The sequence below is a fragment of the Cicer arietinum genome, chromosome 3 (assembly GCF_000331145.2).
Source record: "Cicer arietinum cultivar CDC Frontier isolate Library 1 chromosome 3, Cicar.CDCFrontier_v2.0, whole genome shotgun sequence".
Classification (NCBI taxonomy): Eukaryota; Viridiplantae; Streptophyta; class Magnoliopsida; order Fabales; family Fabaceae; genus Cicer; species Cicer arietinum.
The window spans coordinates 71,110,100-71,129,285 of record NC_021162.2 but is presented as its reverse complement, the minus strand read 5'-3'; the positions used below and the strand labels follow the sequence as shown (position 1 = coordinate 71,129,285).

The window sequence follows — 19,186 nt, the reverse complement described above, 5'->3', positions numbered from 1 at the left end:
AATTATAAGATTTATAATGGATTTTAATTAAAATACAAAGGATAAAGCCATAATAAAAAAAATTAAAATAGGAAAGATATAAAATTAAACGTTATTTAACATAGTATTTCAAAAAGTACTATAACTATTACTAAACATTGTTATTTTTATTAGATAAAGTATCCATTAAAAACTAGCGAATCGGCCTTTCCAAAGAGCCTAATACTTTTCAATTATTAGAAAAACTAATACTTTTGCATTTATTTAATAGTTTTGTATAAATAAAAAATAGGTAGTTAAGTGTATTAGTCCTGTTATTTCGTATAAAAAAGAAATAAAATTATTAATTTATTTATATTTTATTATGGTCATCGTTTACAACATGAAAATACATAGATTGATTGACTTTGTCTATAATTAAAAGTCAACAAATTAATACATAAACTAATTTTTTATATTTGAAATTGAAAGGAAGAATAACTAAACTTTTTTCTAACGTTTGAGTATATTTTTTTTAAACCAAAGATATTCCCACACATAATTTTATAGATTAAACTCTGAGGTAATTCTTTTAAAAGATTAACATATTTCAATATATGTTTTTTTCATATGCATTGACCATAGATTAAATATTGACCAAAAATTAGCAAGCATGGTAAATATAAATTTGAAACCAACTATTTCCAAATGGAGTATGACCATCTCTTTTTTATTTTCTCATTTTCTCTCAAGTTGTGAAAGTTGTGAGAGTGATACATATATAAAAGTCGTTTTATATGAATCTATGTATAAAAAAGAAAATGGAGTAAAACAATATTTTTGTATGTATCACTCTAACAATATGAAAGAAAACGAGAAAGTTAAAACAAGATGATCTTAATTCTTTTTATGATGGATCAAATTAGTGACGGTACACATGTATAACATTAATTGTGGTATCATTTTACAAATTAATTTAGAAAAGAGCATTTAATGAAACACTATTTTCAACATATTTATATTTATAAAACAAATCGAAAGAAAGTTTCATAAAAATTGAACGACAATTTCAAAGTTATAAATATTGATACAAAAATTAAATTACTAGAAAAACTTGAAATTTTTCCACAACCACTACTTACAACTTAATTACACATTACAACGGTTTTCACATACGAACACATCTTACTACCAAAATAGATATCTTGTTTACTTGAAAGTAGTTTCCTTAAACTGGTCATATCCTACAAGGTATTCAAAATATAGATTGTAGAACTGTAACTAATTCACCATGTGATATAAATAACATCAACTATATTAATTTTATAATAGACTAACGAGATTGATATACATTTCTTTCGAAGTTGTTACTTAAACTTAGAGAAATTCTTCTTCATGTGTCATTTCTTTTTGCAAAAGAAACACTTAGACTTTTTCTTAATTTCACCTTGTGGTGATATTTCACCTTTCCCATTTTTCTTCTTTTGATTCATGTTCTTTCTCAAAATTATCATTAGAACAACTTCACTCATTTCCTTTGTTAGTTTTTGATGTTCTTGAATAGAAATGGTCATGAGTTCATTGATTGACATTTTGTCTTTATGTGTGTTGTAAGAAATTTTGAAGGATTTATATGACGATGGAAGATAGTTAGAATATAGTGCACAAATAAAATAATTAGAAATATCTGAAGTAACAATGTCGATTTACAAGAAAGGAGGTTTGAATTGTAAATGTAACTTTTAAAAATTCCTGTTAAAAACTTAAGAAAATAACTCAAGATTGATCTTGGTTATGATAACAGAAAACGGAGAACGTTCTTGGTTTTTATTATAAAACAGAGAACGTTCCTTGATTAGCTTAAAACAGAAAATCAATTTGTGTTTTATCTTAGTTAATCAATTAAGTTTAACAAATAAAGAGATAGGATAGAGAATATCACACAAATATATATCCTGGTTCACCCAACTTGGGTTACGTCCAGTCCTCACACTGTGAGATTTTCCACTAAGTGTTTAAAACAAATAACCTTCTTGATTTTACAGCACCTAGTCTAGATCACCCTTGATCTGTTTCAATCTCTATTACTTTCCACCCATAAAGTAACAACAATACCTATCTAACTTTGATAGGATTCGATACAATCTAAACAAACTATAAAGAAACTCTTATAGTTTGAGTTTTTACAATAAGATTATTTTTTGACAGAATCTGAGATATCTCAACTCTTGTTTGAGATTTGATTCTTTACAAAGAATTCAGTAATAATCAAGCAATCTGATATGAGAATTTAGAACTGCTTATTCTTTGCGAAATTTGAGAACTTCAAGTATGTGTATGTGATTGATTTGTAGGATTTTACAGCACTCGAATTTCTTGTTGTATTCCTGGATATTGGTCTTTTATTTATAGGCTTTAGAAGCATTTAATGAAGGTCAAAAAGAGCTGTTGGTAGTGCTCTTAATTTTTCACTGAAACCAATATTTTAGAATAAAATTAATCCAGCCTTGAATTGATTTAAAACTGCTTTGACTATTCTGTTACATCTTTTAAATCAGTTTTGTCTTCTAGTTAAAGAGCCTTTGAAGTTTCTCCCTTAATCTTAGATGGTACAGTTTCGATCTTGAATTTTGAATGTAGCCAAAAGAAGTTTGGAGAAAGATTATAAGCCATTGTAGAGGAGAATAGACTGCTGCTGGAGTTATGCAGAAAACGGAGATTGATTATCAATCTGGATCTGTCATTTTGATCTTTCTGGAGATTTGATGATCAATCTAGAGTTCATGTTTTGATCATTCTGGATGTCCTTTGTAATGTCTTATCATATATCAAGGTTGATCAAACTTTCTTGACAGTTTGATTTTAGAGTTCCAAACTGTTTTAGTGAAAAATAGTTGGGATGAATCTTATTTGTTCCTTGCCATGTACTGATTCTATTTGAATGAATTTCTGAGGCAGAAAGATTAAAGAGGTGGAGAATGATTGGTCAATATGCTGTGATGAACATTCTTGAAACTGGAGATCATTCTCTATTTTTATGCAGAATGTTCTCGTTGCTGTTTTTTCTGTTTTGCTTGATTCTGTTCTTAATTAAATTCACTCAAAAGCACAAGTTAAATTAACATAACATTTTAGAGTCATAATTAACTTTCTTAATTAACATTAGTTTCTTTTTTGATGATGACAAACATGTTAATTTATATTTTAATTCTGATTCTAATATCAAGTATTTAAAGAGCTTAAAAGCTCCCCCTCAATTTATGCAATTTTTAATTTGACAGAATTTAAAACATTATATGCGATAAACTGGTTTTTCATTTAATTGTGAGCAGAATTACATAACAAGACTTTCTAAAAAAAATTAAAAGCTAACTTAATTCTCCCCCTTTGTCATTCAAAAAGGTAAGAGAAGAGCAACTAAGATGCTAAAGAGGGAGAAGATCTTTCCGAAGAGAAGGATTTTCCTGGTGGAGGAACTTTGGGAGGAGGAGGGACCAGATGAAGTGGTGGAGGTGGAATTCCCAGCTTGGGAGCAAGTTGCTCTTTGAGCCAAGTTCTCAGTAGAGTGATTTCCTGATCTTGCTGAAGCTGTCGAGCCATAATGATCTGCAGTGCAACCATGATATCTGAATTGGAAGGTTCAGACCGGCGAGGAGGAGAACGAAGATGAGTTGTTTGCTGAGTAATAATGGCAACAACTTTATTAGGAGACCCAAAAATAGATGGAAGAGTGCCAACGAATGTGGACATGGATGGGAGAAACGCAAGAGGGGTAGACGGATTTCTAGATGGGGCAGCAGGTTATGGGAAGTTCAAAAACTGACTAATGCTAAAAACAGAAGAGCTGGTTTTTTGTGGTGATACAAAGAGTGGTGACATGGTGCTCATGTTTTAATTAGTCAGAAATGTCCCAAAATCCTGAATTGGGGGGCGAAGAAGTTGAGAAAAAGAAATGAAGTCAGTTGAAGAAATGGTGGATGATGTAGGGAGAAAGGTTGAAGGATTCTGGTGTTTTGTTGGAGAACATTCTTGAGGAGGTGAAGAACGTTCTTGAGCAGGTTCAGGAACTGCTTCTTGTGAGTGTTCAGATGAGGAGGGTGTAAATGGAATGAGAATTTTGGCAGTCCGGAGTCGAGCGTGTCTTTTTCTTTTGAGAGAGGTGGGAAAGGAAGATGTGGTGGATGAAGGTGGGGCAGAAAAAGTCTTTCTCATATGAGGGAGATTTTTGGTGGAGAATTTGGAGATTTTGATTAGAGATTTTTCAGAAGAAAAGAAAACTCCAAAATACCTGAAGACTTTAGCCAATAACATTCCATAAGGAACAATATTCTTCTTGTAGTCTTTGGTTGCTGCACAGATCATGTGTTGGAGAATCACATGAGGCAGGTTCAGAAGCTTGCGATTTAGGAGATGGTGGATGAGCAGTGCGTCATTGTTAGATACATACTCATGACTCCCACAATGAGAGATTAGAGTATGCTAGCACATAATGTTGAACACTTTAGGGAGGGTTTTAAGGTATGTTGACAAGTAGCGGGTTGATCCTTCTTGAAGCAGATCAGAAAGTACTTCAGTCTTTTGAAGATTCAATGTTGAGTACCAGTTGTTGCCAAACACAGATAGGCCTTCTGTGGGCAACTGAAGAATAGAAGCCAGAATGTCCGGGGTTATTTTGATCTAAACTCCCTTTATCGTGGAAATGATAAGGGATTTGTCAGCAAAAGTCTTTGCATTGCAGTAAAATGCTCAGACAACATTTGGGTAGTAGCATTCAGACGTTCGCATGAATGATGTCCAACCAAGAACATATGTGTGATGCTGGACAACATTGCCTTCAATGATGAGTTTGTCAAAGACAAAAACTCGTCCGATCCCAACTGGGCGTTGAGCCCATTTGTTTTTGAAGTGTTTGGATTTGTTAGGGGAAATCAGAGGCGGAGTATTTTGTTTGGAATTTTTAGAGGGTGGAGATGGTTCAAATTCAGAAGAAGTGGAGGTAGAGGAATGTTCTGGAGTGGGAGAACGTTTGGCGTGTGTTGATGGTGAAGGTTGTGGACGAGGAGAGGATTTTGGAGGAGAGACTGTGGGAGCAGGAGAACGTTTTTGTGATGAAGGAGAAAAAGGAGTTTAAACTGAAGAACATTTTGGAATTGGAGAACGTTCTTGAGGTTGGGGTGAGGAACATTGTGGAGAATGTTCTGGAGAGGTGGGTTGACAGTGTTTGAGGTTTTGTTTAGGAGCGATGGTTTTTCTCCTTTGAGGATTTGGGAGATTCTTGCGAGCAAGGAATTGTGCAATCATCATGGCAGTTTTTGTTTTCATGGGTTTTGTTTTTGGTTTGGATTGAGAGGGGGATTCAGTTCGTTTAGAAAGAAGGGAGACAATTTCATTTATCAATCTCCATTTTTGGTTTGGGGGAGTTGATTGTGAGGGTTCGGAGGAGAAGGTTGATTTGGATGGTGTGGTAGGTTTGGTGTTTGTTGGTGCCCTTGCTGATGTTGGAGGGAATGAATCAGAAGTCTCAGAATCTGAGATGATGAAGTAATGTGGTTTTAGATTTGACGGTTTTGAGGTTCCAATTCCAGATTGAACCCTCAATGAGCGTCGTTTAGGAATAGTTTGGTGACGCAAATGTGGAGGAACCTGAGCAATGTTTGGTGTAGGACGAGTATATAGTGGTGGAAGAATAATAGACAGAGGATTGGAATTGAAGATTTCTTGGTTGTTGTCAAAAGAGGTTGAATGAGAGGATGTGTGTGGTGGTGTTGGTTGAGGTGGTGGAGAGGGTGAACGTTCCACAAAATCAGATGAAAGGGATGAAGAGGATGGTGAATAGGGAGAAGCATTTTTGCGTGCTGATTGTTTGGTTCACGCCATTTTTGTTTGTGAGTAAGTGATTTAGAGTGAGAGAGATGAAAGAGAAGACTGGTATTTAGATAGAATCTTGATGCAGATTTTGGGGAAAAAGAAGGTGAAGAGGTTGAAAAAGAAACTATTTTTCTGACTTGAGAAGAGGAAAAGAAAATAATGATTGTTTTTCTGACCAATTGTTGTGAACCTAGGGAAGGAGGAAAAAAATTTGGAGGCTATAAAGCATGTGTCAGCACTCTATCTTCAGACAAAGAGACGCGTGTATTAAATGCCAAGATTTACCTTTTTAGTTTTGAGAGGGAAAGTGATGACTCAGAAGAGAATGTTGGTTTTTCATAACGGAGAATGATGCTCGCGAAACGGAGACGGATAAACGTTCTCCGTTTTCTGCAGAAGCAAAATTTATCTAGAATTTTTTGGATTTTTCATAATTTTCAATTTTTCTTTGATCAAATTGAAACTATCCTCGACAAGAGGCTTTGTAAAAATGTCAGTAAGTTGATTTTGAGTATCAACAAAAATTAATTCAATATCTTTCTTATTGACATGATCACGAATAAAATAATATTTTATTTCAATATGTTTTAATCTAGAATGTTGAATTGGATTTTTAGACAAATTTATAGCACTCGTATTATCGCAATAAATTGGATTAATGCTTCGCCTAAGAACTGACATGCTTTACTCGCGTTTTTTCTTTCAATTTTATCTTCGGCATAATCAGCATCACAATATGCTATAAGATCAAAATGTCAACCCTTTCTATACCAAAGACCAAGATTAGTGGTTCCAACAAGATATCTAAATATGCGTTTTACTACTGTTAAATGAGATTTTTTTGGTGCTGATTGAAATCGAGCACATAATCCTACTGCAAACACTATATTAGGCCTACTAGCAGTTAAATAAAGCAGAGAGCCAATCATTCCTCGATACTCTTTCTCAGAAACAGAATGGTCATTTTCATCTTTTTCTAAAGAAGAAGATGGATGCATATGAGTGGTCATGATTTTTGATTCATTCATTTTGTATTTAACCAACAAATCTTTGATTTTCTTTTCTTGACAAATAAAAATGCCGTTTTCATATTGTTTAATTTGTAAACCAAAATGGTACCTTAATTTTCCCATCATCTTCATTTCAAATTCACTTTGCATAAGTTTTGAAAAACTTTCACACATTTTTTAATTTGTTGATCCAAAAATGATATCATAACAGCTAATGTATTTCTGTATTTATGTTTGATTGGAGTAACCCTCCTTCTATTGAGAAGGCAAAGATTGTTGTTGTTACGAAGTATGAAGAGCTATGCGATCATAAAAGAATCCCGCTTCATCTGGAGATCCCAGATGACCTGCAAGGAACAAGAAAGATGCTATGTCATTTGACTATGTGGATGGGGAACCGGTGCCGATGGAGGAGAAACGGTTGCAGCTGTTTGCAAGGATCAACAGGGGAGAGAAAGCAGGTCTGTAGATTCTATAATTGCATTGATGTGGGTGACAATCCGAGGAGAGAGCGATGTATGTAGATTCCATAACTGCACTGATGTGTGACGATGATGTACTTGATCGAGTTGCTTATTAATATCAGTGTACTTGGAAGCTATTATTAATATGCTCGGACATTGCTTACGCTCGTGCTAGGAGAACCTTGAAGAGGAAGGCGGCTGATTTTAACGCTATTCTTAAGATGCTCATAGTACGAGGACTGTGTTGTACTTGTTGAATCTACAGACCTGGCTCTCTCTCCCCTGTTGATCCTTGCAAACATCCGTTCCCCATCCATAAAGTCAAATGCAGGTCATCTGGAATATTCAGATGAAGCGGGATCCTTTTATAATCACATAGCTCTTCATACTTCGAAACAACAACAATCCTTGCCTTCTCAATAGAATGAGGGTTACTCCAATCAAACCTAAATACATAAATACATTAGCTATTATGAAATACATACATTAAATAAATAATAAAACAAACACTATAATTTCATAAATGGAGCCAAAACACTATAATTTCATAAATGGAGCCAAAACACTATAATTTCATAATAGCTAATGCTCAATATTTATCAGAATCACATTAATGAGAGTGAGACTACGTACTTGTGATTCATATTTTTCAGTTTAACGAATAAAGTTAGTCAAAACACTACGCTAATGCTCAATATTTGGCTCCCTTTCTGTTCCTAATATGTTTCTAAAATTGTAGTGTTTGAAATTAGAGTAGTGTTTTGGCTATCTTTATGCGTTAAACTGAAGAATATGAATCACAAGTACGTAGTCTCACTCTCATTAATGTGATTCTGATAAATATAGAGCATTAGCTATTATGAAATTATAGTGTTTTGCCTCCATTTATGAATTATAGTGTTTGAGATTAATTATTTATTTAATGTATTTCATAATAGCTAATGTATTTAGGTTTGATTGGAGTAACCCTCCTTCTATTGAGAAGGCAAGGATTTGATTGGAGTAACCCTCCTTCTATTGAGAAGGCAAGGATTGTTGTTGTTCCGAAGTATGAAGAGCTATGTGATCATAAAAGGATTCCGCTTCATCTGGAGATTCCAGCGGTTGCCGTTTGCAAGGATCAACAGGGGAGAGAGAGCAGGTCTGTAGACCAGAGATTATGCTAATAATTCTATATCATTATATTTCAATGTCATTTATTTATTTTAAAATGATTTATTAAGTGGGACTAACACATAAGTGAAAAGAGAAAGACCAGAGATGGTCACTAAAAGAAATTCATTTAAGGGTGGTCCCTAATAAGATAAAGCAACCCCTATTGGGATGCTCTAATGGACCTCTCCATTTCTACCCTTTCTATCGAAGGTTGCCTTTTGGATTGGTCTTTTCAATTTAAGCAAGTTTATGATTATTTATAAATAAATTAAAAAAAAACTTCATATATTTATAGACTTTTATGAAATTAAATAAGAGTTTTCGGAGAAGAAAATGAGACACCGAAGAAAAGGAGGGGTTGGGGAACGAGTACATAACAAAATTACAAAACTGTTTTATATTGCTCTCTTGAGAAAATGTAAGATTGGATACAAAACAAACCGGAGCTTCATCTTTCACAAAGGCCACCGTATCAACGATCAATGAAGGATTTGTTCATAAGTTCCACAGCGTCGTCCATGAACTGCATGCACACAAATAAAATAACTACATTAATCATGAAAGTTCATTGCAGGTCTCAACTGGAGATATATCCATTAATATCAAAAGATGAACAAGCTGATTGTATAACTGCAACACAACCAACCAGGCCAACCAAAATAAATAAATCCACATACAAGCAACGATATTTAAGATAAGTCATAAGAGATGATTTTTGATTCGACTAGTTCAACAAAAGCATTAAGAATAGGCTTGAACAAACTCTAAGCATTTCAGGAAAAATACATTGCACAAAATAAAGTGTGGGTTTTTGAGCAAAGCATCTGGCAAAGTCTGAAAACACTATGGTAAAAGACAGGTGAAGCTGAACTTTCTATAGCATACTGAAACTTAAAATTCAATTTGCTACAATACCGTTGGTTTTTTATTCAAGGTATTCATGGTATTTTGTATGATATGCAGCAAGGCCATGTGTTTCAGTGCAATAATAATGATTGGCATCCTTGTTATCACAAGGAGAAGTTTAAATTGTTATCATCTTCATCTCTAAAAGCATACGGGAACATATATGCCTAGTAGCAATGTTGTGCAAATATGTTGGATTGAGTGCAATTAATATACTGGGAGAAAAGTAGGCAAGTAACTCTATACTCCATCACACAATTCATCAATACGATAATATCAAATACAAAGAACTTGTTATGTTCAGCCGCAAGAAGTACCAGCAATATTTCCCATGCATGTAGGAAATATATATAAAAGAATTCACCTTGCCCATCGCCTTAAGTTCTCGCCCGACTGGTTCCAAAAATTTCAGGTCAATGTCGATAGGCCAGACCTGTCCAAAAAGGAAGCCAAAACAAAATATTTCTGAAGAGCATTGCCACAAAAGAGATGCATAAATATTAGTGAAAACCTAAACATAAACTACATGGGGAAAAAAAACATCAAAACACATGACAATAGGAGGAGGAAAGATCAGACAGAATTCACAAACATAACACACTTTTAATTTAAATTATACAGCGGGCTCAAAGATCTGTTGTTACAAAATTGATCACCTATTTGTTATGATGTATGCAAGATTTGAGGTAGCAAGAAAACTTGGACAATAAAAAGTTGTTTAATTGTTTTCTACATATCTTTCTAAACAAGCAACAAAACAAAGCAAGACACATTTTTGTAACTATTAGTAAAAATAGGAAATAGAAACATAAAACAATTGCTTAAATCTAAATAGTTCCTGAGATTGATATAGGAAGATTGAGAAAAATATGCCACAAATTTGAGAAGGAAAATGGCAAAACAAAATTCAGAATGTACTCCAAGTTTTTTAGCTGAATGATGAATGTGGTAGATGGTATTAATATTGGGATTATAACTCGTGAGGTCAATCCTAAAGATCATTTACGGTGGTTAATTATCAATTCTGAAGTTGTTAGATCAGCCTCTAACATAAGGATTAATGCTAAAATCCTCCTAAAAAATCAACAAGTTCCTAATTTTTGTTGAAAAAGTAAAGATATTATTATAAGGCCCCACAAGAAAGACAACTACAACTGTGAGCCATAGTCTGTAGTTTCTTTCTCCTATACATACATCCTTTGACAATAGATTAAAATAAAATATGCAATGGAAATTATAACAGTCCAGTACCAAATCAGTAAAATCTAGTTCGAAAATTACCCTAACACACAACGTAATCAATTATTAAAATGAAAAGAAAACATTTAAAATCAGAAGAAACCAAAAAGCATCAAACGTGAAAATTCGACATAATTTGATTTAAAAATTTGAAAGAAGAAGAAGAATATGTACCTTGAGGCCAAGTAGTCTGACGGGAGTAATCTGACCAGGTATGATGCATTCAGGACCAGCTGCTTCCACAATAGCCTCATCACCCAAACCATCACCTATAGGGTCTGGATGCTGCAAAAAAGAAATTGAAAATGAAAATGAAAACTAGGTTTGTTGAATTTGATGAAAAGTGAAAAGAGATACATACCTTCATGATGGAAATTGCATAGTCGGAAAAAGGTGTATGGGAAACGCGAAGAATTGGAGAGTGATGAATTTTAGGTATTGGCTTAACAGATGAAGATGTAGCTCTCCATGGCACGTCCTTTTCAAACGTGGAACCTTTCATCTTCGACATTTTCAACTTATTATCTATCTATCTATCTCTTCTAACTCTCTTCTTACAACACATATCATAGATGAAGTCAGAGCCACTGAAACTCTCCTAGACACAAATTTTGGATTTTTTTTTCTCTCTCTTGTTGTTCCTTCTGCATTTTTAACTTATTATTATTCTTTTGGGAAAACTACATTTTATATGGTGTGAGGTATTTTTATACGACACTCACATTTTTTAATTTTCAAAATTTACTGATTTTTTCATTACTCACTAAACAAAATTGTGTCTAATATATTTTTTTCTACCATTATTTATCAAAAAATACTTTAATATATTGTCTTAACTAAAAATATAATCATCTCTTTTAAATTATAAATATTTAGATATATGATTGTATTTTTATAAATTAAAACGAAAATTATAATCGTATCATACAGTAAATGACATGAATATATAGATGTAAGAGTGACAAAAAAATTTGATGTTATTTTTTTTTTTTGCAAAAATAAGAGAGTGAATGTATTTTCACAACTAAAGAAGGTGTAAGTGTCATTTAAAAAGAAGAATAGTCAATGCAATTTATTTATTTATTTTAATTAAGTTTAACTCAGCTCATCAAAGTGCATGTTATTTTGCCAAACTTATGTAAATGACTCAAATTACCATTTAAATTATTAAAAAAAAATGCCTGAATAGAATGTGTTCCACAAATTTAAAAAAATTAAATTTTCTAAAATACATCTACACAAAATTTAAATAGAATTTTCTAAAACATATCTAGAATCTCAGACAAAAAAGTTTAGAATTCCAACAAATTTAAAATAATAGTTTTTTCTAAAATATTTATATTTTAAAAAATTTAATTTGAATTTTCTAAAACACATGTAATCTCATCTCGCAAAACTAAAAAGTTATGTTCCAAAAATTCTAAATGAAAATTTTCAAAGCTAGTTTAAAATCTTGTGAGGGTGAGAGTTTTTCGAACTTGATTTAGTGGTAAATATAAAATTTAAGGAATTTGTAAGGATAGGAATATAATTGTAGAGGAGAATAAAATTTTCAATCAACTGATGGAGCTTCATACAAAATGAAGACCAAGGTTTCGGGCGAGAAATTTTGCCAGTGACTCTGAGATTTGGTTAAGTGTCTTTTGGTAATCCAAGACTAATTGAAGGCTCTTTAGTTCTTGCTCTGAATTATTTGGATTGTCTTAATGATATGGACAGGGGACAGAGAATTATATTTGGATTGTTTTTTCCATGCAAATCCTACATAGCGGAAAACCTACATGAAACGATTCCTCTTTACACATCTGAATACTGTCAAAGACAAACATCTAACACCACCATGTCCTTCCCATTTCCTAACGTTACACGCGGCTAAATGTTATTATGTCCATATGTGAGATTATATGATGTCGCTGTTGATAATAAATGGCATTGCATGCTAGTTTTCAACCGCGATACTAATGTTCAAACCAACCCCTGCAAAACACCTCCAATCAAAATACAAAAAATTAAGCACAAAAGGGTGGGAGGAGAGGAACTATTCCTTGTAACTACAAAATGTACCATGTTTCCAGAAAGAAAAATAAAATTTCCATATCTTTCTGTACGAGGAAAAAATACAAAAAAGCATTTCACAGAATATTCTTAATCTGCAGACATTGCTCACAATGCCAAATACATTTTGAACTTAAATAAATCATTGCTTTCTTTAACTTTCTGATTATCCAATTGAGAAAATGGAGAGCAAATATGAATTACATGTAGGGGGAAGAAACCAAAAAATAATGGCACCAGAATATAATTCTCCACCTATCCAATGAACAATCCCAGCTACGGCAATAAAATTATTTTAATTTGGCTAAACTATAATCATATCTGGCCCATTTTGTGCAGCAACATCTGACAGTCTCTTCCAATTCAATTCCCGCTGCTCTTCCACCTCTTTGGCCTTAGCCTCTCTCTCCAAATACTGCCTCTGGCACTCTTCAAATAATTCAGCATCCATTTCAACAAACATTTTTCTAACATTCACAGTCAGCCCATTAACAGCCTGGTTCCAATGACTCTGTACATTTTTCTCCAATGCTTCAAATATTATCGGTAATACAACAGTCCTGTTTTGGGCAATTAAACTGACAATGTGCTCATTATTCCACAAAAAGAGGGTCCGTTCTGCGACCTGCATTGTAAATGTGTTTAAGTATATAGACTTTTTGAAGGGGTAATTTAACTATATACAATAAATGAAACAGAATGCAATTTTTAAAAGATTAATGAAAAAATAGTCAATTAAAAGCAATCAGGATTCTCATTCCAATCTAGTATGCTAATTATCACTTGAAAGGTAAGACTTGGTGTACTTTCCCGTACTTGCACAAAGCACTTCCAAGACCGAACTTATTCTATGGAGGTTAAACTAAATCCAAACCTAAAAGCTAGTGTGTGAAGATCCGTTCTGAATCTTCTGATCATTAAGCCCTCTCTTTTGACCCTTGAGACTAATCATTATACGAAAGGGAATGCTCCAATAGAAGACAAGGGCATCTATTAGTCTTCCACAAAATGTCATTAGTCATGCATTAGGCCAGTCCTGATCTGGAATAATTACTATTTAAGTTCAAGAGGAAACCAAGAGGCCAGTCAGTCTTAATGTTTCTGAACTATTTGGGTTTATGGATCTGATCTTCAACACAAAAGGCCAACAAGAGTGAGATAATCACAAAATTAGTTCAGAATTTTCTAATTAAAAAACTAATAACCTGTAGAAAATCCTCAATCCTATAACGACTAAAGAGTTAAGACCATATTGACACTTGACAAGCCAAGCTAAAAATAACATCTTGTAGAAAGAGGTAAACGAAAATCACCTTAAATAGCACGAGGTAGAGAAAACCATATCACAGGAAATGTACACTTTTTTGTTTCCACGTATTCTAGATGTTTGAGGTTGAGACCCTGTTTTAATTTTTCCATATCTGATGAGTTTAAGCTCAAATTACCATTGATGACCAAGATTAGATTTGGTAAGCTAAAAAAAGGAAGGAATTTAGTGATGCTGAACTTTGGAATCTTGAAACAGGAGAACTGATTCACTCCTCACTTCCTTGCTTCACTTTTAAAAAGGATCACCTAACTTGTGTCCAGGGAAGAAATAAGAGCAGAGAATGGAACTACATATAAGTTTTGGATAATAAACACCCCATGGTTCTCTATTAGCTTTCTGGTAACCATTGTTGTTAGGAGCTAGATCTAAAGCGTAGGATCCTAAGATCTTACGCGTTCTACGGCATGAATAGTGTTAGAGCGAAGGAAAGATCTTTGTACGACCCGGATCTATGGGCGCGCAGAGGAAGCGCGTGGACGCGTAGGGGCGGCGCTCCCCGTCGCACTGGGTAGAGGTGTCATTTTGACCCATTTCACAGTTTTGACCTGTTTCGACCCGTTTCCGACCCGGTTGTAAAACCCTAGATCTGGCCCATTTTGCACCTCTTCGCCTTCGTATTCTGCTTGTTTCCCATATAGAAAAGACATGCGCACGAGGAGGAGAAGGCAGTAGCAGCAAACACAAAGATTTGAAGGCAGCTTTGTTTTCTGTTCGTATTCCTCCAGGAATTGCATTAAATCAAGATAAACGAAGCACTGTTCCTGTTCTGCAACTTCAATTAAATGTTTCACTTTCAGATTCTCTCCTTCTATTTCTTCTATAAATTCTTCTCATCTTAGATTATGGTGATAGGTTTTGTTTTTTAGTTTGAGACAATGGTAATTTGTGTTTCAGTTTGTGATTTTTTATTGAACCAATGAAAAATTTTATGTTACGGTTATTTTTCTTAATTTTATGGTATAATTTTGTCAATTTTGTGAGATCTTAAGATCCGCTTTACGATCCTACGATTTACGCTTTTTCTATACCCCAAAGATCTTAGGTAGGATCTAGAGTTTGACAACCTTGCTGGTAACACTGATTACTGGCAAGCCACATTACAAAGATGGCATTGAAGGAATTATTAAAAAAAATAAAATATATGGCATTGAACGTGCATTCATAGAAATTCTATTCAAACTAATTTCTCCCATTAATTACTCGGACAATTAGCACTCTAAAAAAAGCACAAATTCATTTTAATGAAAATAAATTTTCCATTTTATACATGCAATGTAAATTTTTGAAATCTAGGCTGGGTTTGGACTTTAGATTCCTCGGCACAGTAGACGTCTAATCCTATTTCCATTTTCTCACTCCATTCCAAAGAGGTACAAAACAAAGGGTTTATGTGTTAGACATGTAAATACACCACTGTGATTTGATTATATGTGTCTTTTTTCTTTTCTTTTCAGAATTTGTATTTTTAGAGCGTGTTTTGTTTGTTTTCATTCAGTTTTTCTGTTTTTGGAGTTTTTTTAAGGCAGTGGTGAAAACTGAAAACACACACAGACACTCTTAGGTTTCTCCTTTAATTTTTCACCAACATATTTATCATTTTATCAAATAAGAAAAATTTAACATCTAAGAATCAATGTTCAGCCCATGGTACAAACTTAAACTGCAAAAGTCTTATTATCATTCACACAAATAGAAAAAGATTATCAGGACAAACTAATAGAACTTATAACAAGAGACCCAATTATGAATCAATAGCTTTGAACTGCAAGACAAAATGCAATGTAGTTAAAGTACTCATCTGCACATGAAAACACATAAGCTAACACTGCAGCTTGATGATTGAAATGAAAAAGAGAAGAAACAATTCTTTAAACTAGGAGATTCAAATCAATAAAGAATGGTAGAATTTAGAACCGACACCTAAAACAGATTTATATTCAAAAGCATTATAATATAAAAGATAGGCTAAAATGCAAAGCATATGCTTCAACTCGTCTCCACCAAATAAGCCCCATGGTTGTAATTTTTGCAGTTATCCTGAAAACTTCCTATCACTAAAAAGTTGAAACAAATGGAAAGATTGAATGTCAATAGAGTTAAGTTTTGCTGCAACTTTGACTCAAAAAGAGTGCTTCTAGGAAGAATTTCTTTCAATTTTGTGACTCTGAGATTTGACAATTTTTTTATCAGTTATGATCTAAAACAGTGGCATATTAGGGAGTTTCCAGAATTTGGGGATATTTTCCTTAAGCCAAATCTCCGAGTTTTAAGTAGGCTGCAGAGAGTCAAATTCAAAGCAGACCTTATTTGTAAGCTAAAATCAACACGACCCACAAGACATTTACAAGAAACCAAGAAATAATCAGTTACGGTAAAATCAAAATTCAGTTTCAAGTTTTAGGTTTACTAATTACTGCCATTAATAAAATATCATTACATGCACCTCACCAACACTAACGGTAATATTAAGAAAGAAATCTATAACTCAAAGATATCTCAAATAGTGCATAAGCCAACGACGAATCTTATTTTATGCGATGGGTGTAGACCATTTAAAAGAGAAAATATACATTTATAAATTTCAGAGTAAATTGTCAAAAACTAGTTGTACCAAAAACAATTGTCAACAAATAGTCATCAATTGAATTAAAGAAGAAAAACAAAAAAGAATAAACAACCTCTGTACGTGAGAAATGTGTGTGATGTGACAATTATGATAGAACATTATATACTTCTCAAATTGATAGATAATCGTAAAACATAGTTCTTTTTGGTTTTCCTCCATCGCCAAATACATGAGCATTAATGTGCGAAACTGTAACTGAACTATCCACAAAACTAAACAAACTGGGTTCAACACATTAATACAATCACAGCAGAGTTTGGGACTTGAAGGATACCTCAGCTAAAGTTTACTAACTAGGAAACCAAACCTTATATTGCTCATAAGTAAATATTATACCATATAAGGGCCTAGTTGAAATCTATCTCACAAAGAAAATAACAGTTCAACAAGAAACATAGCAAATTTATAACCCAATTATCCAAAGGAAAAGGAAACTAGTAATTAATAAAAAGCTTGTATTAATCCTAATCAATCAACATCATGAAAAACCATTATCAACAAACCTGAAATTGCGGACTATTGAGACAACGTGCAATCTGTCTAAAAAGAAGAACCATGCAGCGTTGGAATTCTGCAGCCTGCATAGCCTCCAGCACCTCCTCCAGCTCCCCAAGAAATAAAATTTCCTTCTGGCAATTGGTGAGGGGCCAATACTTCAACAAACCCCTAATAACAGTATCCGCCAACTTATAATCCTTCTCAACAAACTGAGAGATGCAGTAAGACAATTGTTGATGGTACACAGCAACAGGTTTAGGTTTATGCAAAGGCAACAAAGCCCTCACAAGAAACAACTTATGTTCCTCCTTCATAGGCAAAGCAAACCCATTAATGACACTCCCAAGAATCTCAAGAAGCTCACCAATCCCACTATGTCTCTCAGTCTCATATATAAAACGGTAAAATATGTTATTAATAGCCTTCCTAATAAAAGGTCTAAGAACCATGAATTTTCCATACACGCGATGCAATATAGTTTTCACATACTCACGCTCTCTAGGGTCCTCGGAATCAAACAAATCAAGCAATTTAAGCACAAAGGAATGATCAATGTAACGTTTAGCTACCTTAGTATCAGTATCAGATGAAACCACATATCTAAGAAGAAGCTCATAAACAAGCTGCAAATGAGGCCATGCTGGCTCTAAAGACGGTTCCTCGTCTTCCGGATCTGCGGTGTCTTGCCCGGTGTTCTCGTGCGACGCCGGTGGGAGACACCGGAAAATATTCACCGACACCATTTTAATCATCTCTTCTTGACAAATCTCAGTTATCTTACCGGAACCAGATTGAATGAATTCAACCAATTCCATCAACGTTTGCCTCTTGATTTCCTTCTCCCGAACCGATTTCATCGTGTCGGTGAAATCCAACGAATGGCAACAAATCTGAAGCTTCCGGATAAACAAATTCTGTCTCTCGGAAACCGGAACGTCACGGAACAATGGAAGCGGTTCGATTGTTCCCGAAGGCGGAGGCACAACTACCGCCGTTGGATTGTTCGCCGGAGGAGCGTATCCATCGGTTGAATCCGATTTGGAGGGTTTCTTTTGCCCTCCCTTCATTATTCTCTTGAACATTTTTGTGTGTGTGAACCTTAACCCTAAAATAACGAATTAGGAAGTGAGTGATTATTATGAGGAGGGGATTGTGGAAGATGAAAGCTACTACGACGTCGTAGAGTGTTTCTTATCTGTGAATGGTTCTTCTCGCATGGTTTTCGCATCACAACTTAAACGAAGATGGATCTGAGGATTAGAGCGGTGAATGATCGGAGTTGTGGCGGGTTGATTAGTCGGAGATGTTTTCCGGCGGCGATCAAATGAGTGGTAAATAGAGAGAGAGCGTATGTTTGTGTTTTGAGTAAAATAAAATTGAATAGATTATTAGAGACAGAGAGGTGCATAATGGTGTCAACGATATCAATGGATAAAGCATTATTACTAAATTATTACGATAATAATAAGGAGAATACTTACTAATACTATTTAACTGTTTTTTGCGGAATAATTGTAAGAAAAAGGTTGAATTTCAAGTTCTGCTCTACTTTTTGACATTTGACAAATGACAGGAGTATACTCTCTCCCAACTCTATTTTTTATAAATAAAAACTATTGTATAGTCTAAAAGTCAAAATCTACATTTTAAATGTTGTTCATACTTAAGTCTTGGAGAAAATATAACCAAAAAAAAGGTCCTGAGAAAATAATTTATTAACCATTTATAATATTTTTATTTTTATTTTGTCTATAAAAAAATAATTATTTAATTTAATAATATTTACATTTGTCAATTAAGTAAAATCTATTTGTTATGTTTATCTATTTTATATACTTTTATACAATTATCAACCATGTAATAGGATTTGTAGTATACATAAATATCTATATATATAGAAAAAAAATTGTAAGCAGTTAGCAATAACATATTATTGTTTGTATTGATTGTAAGTAGTTAGTTAGTTAATTAAATATTATGTTGAGTGAAAACAATGTTAAAAAGTTCAATAATTTAATACTATTTATTTGATATAGATATAGATAAATGTATAGATATTAAAAGAAATTATAATTAA

The 19,186-nt window shown here is 33.5% G+C and overlaps 2 protein-coding genes across 3 annotated transcripts; both read right to left on the bottom strand.

The window, feature by feature from the left end:
* Positions 1-8,723: 8,723 nt before the first annotated feature.
* LOC101506721 (uncharacterized) lies at positions 8,724-11,263 on the bottom strand. Of its 2 annotated transcripts, none has more exons than XM_027332272.2 (4): positions 10,962-11,263; positions 10,775-10,885; positions 9,679-9,794; positions 8,724-8,978 (listed from the first exon to the last, which is right to left on the bottom strand). In XM_027332272.2, exons 1-4 carry the CDS (start codon positions 11,109-11,111, stop codon positions 8,951-8,953), a joined length of 405 nt encoding a protein of 134 aa, XP_027188073.1. In that variant the 5' UTR covers positions 11,112-11,263; the 3' UTR covers positions 8,724-8,950. The 2 variants fall into 2 exon arrangements, with proteins under 2 accessions (XP_027188073.1, XP_004494079.1); XM_004494022.4 differs by having other exon boundaries at positions 9,726-9,794; positions 10,962-11,259.
* A 1,411-nt stretch (positions 11,264-12,674) lies between these two features.
* Positions 12,675-18,558, bottom strand: LOC101506388 (serine/threonine protein phosphatase 2A 57 kDa regulatory subunit B' beta isoform). Its single transcript, XM_004494021.4, has 2 exons — positions 17,115-18,558; positions 12,675-13,280 (listed from the first exon to the last, which is right to left on the bottom strand). The coding sequence occupies exons 1-2, from the start codon at positions 18,189-18,191 to the stop codon at positions 12,960-12,962; spliced, it is 1,398 nt and encodes a 465-aa protein (XP_004494078.1). The 5' UTR covers positions 18,192-18,558; the 3' UTR covers positions 12,675-12,959.
* Positions 18,559-19,186: the final 628 nt, after the last annotated feature.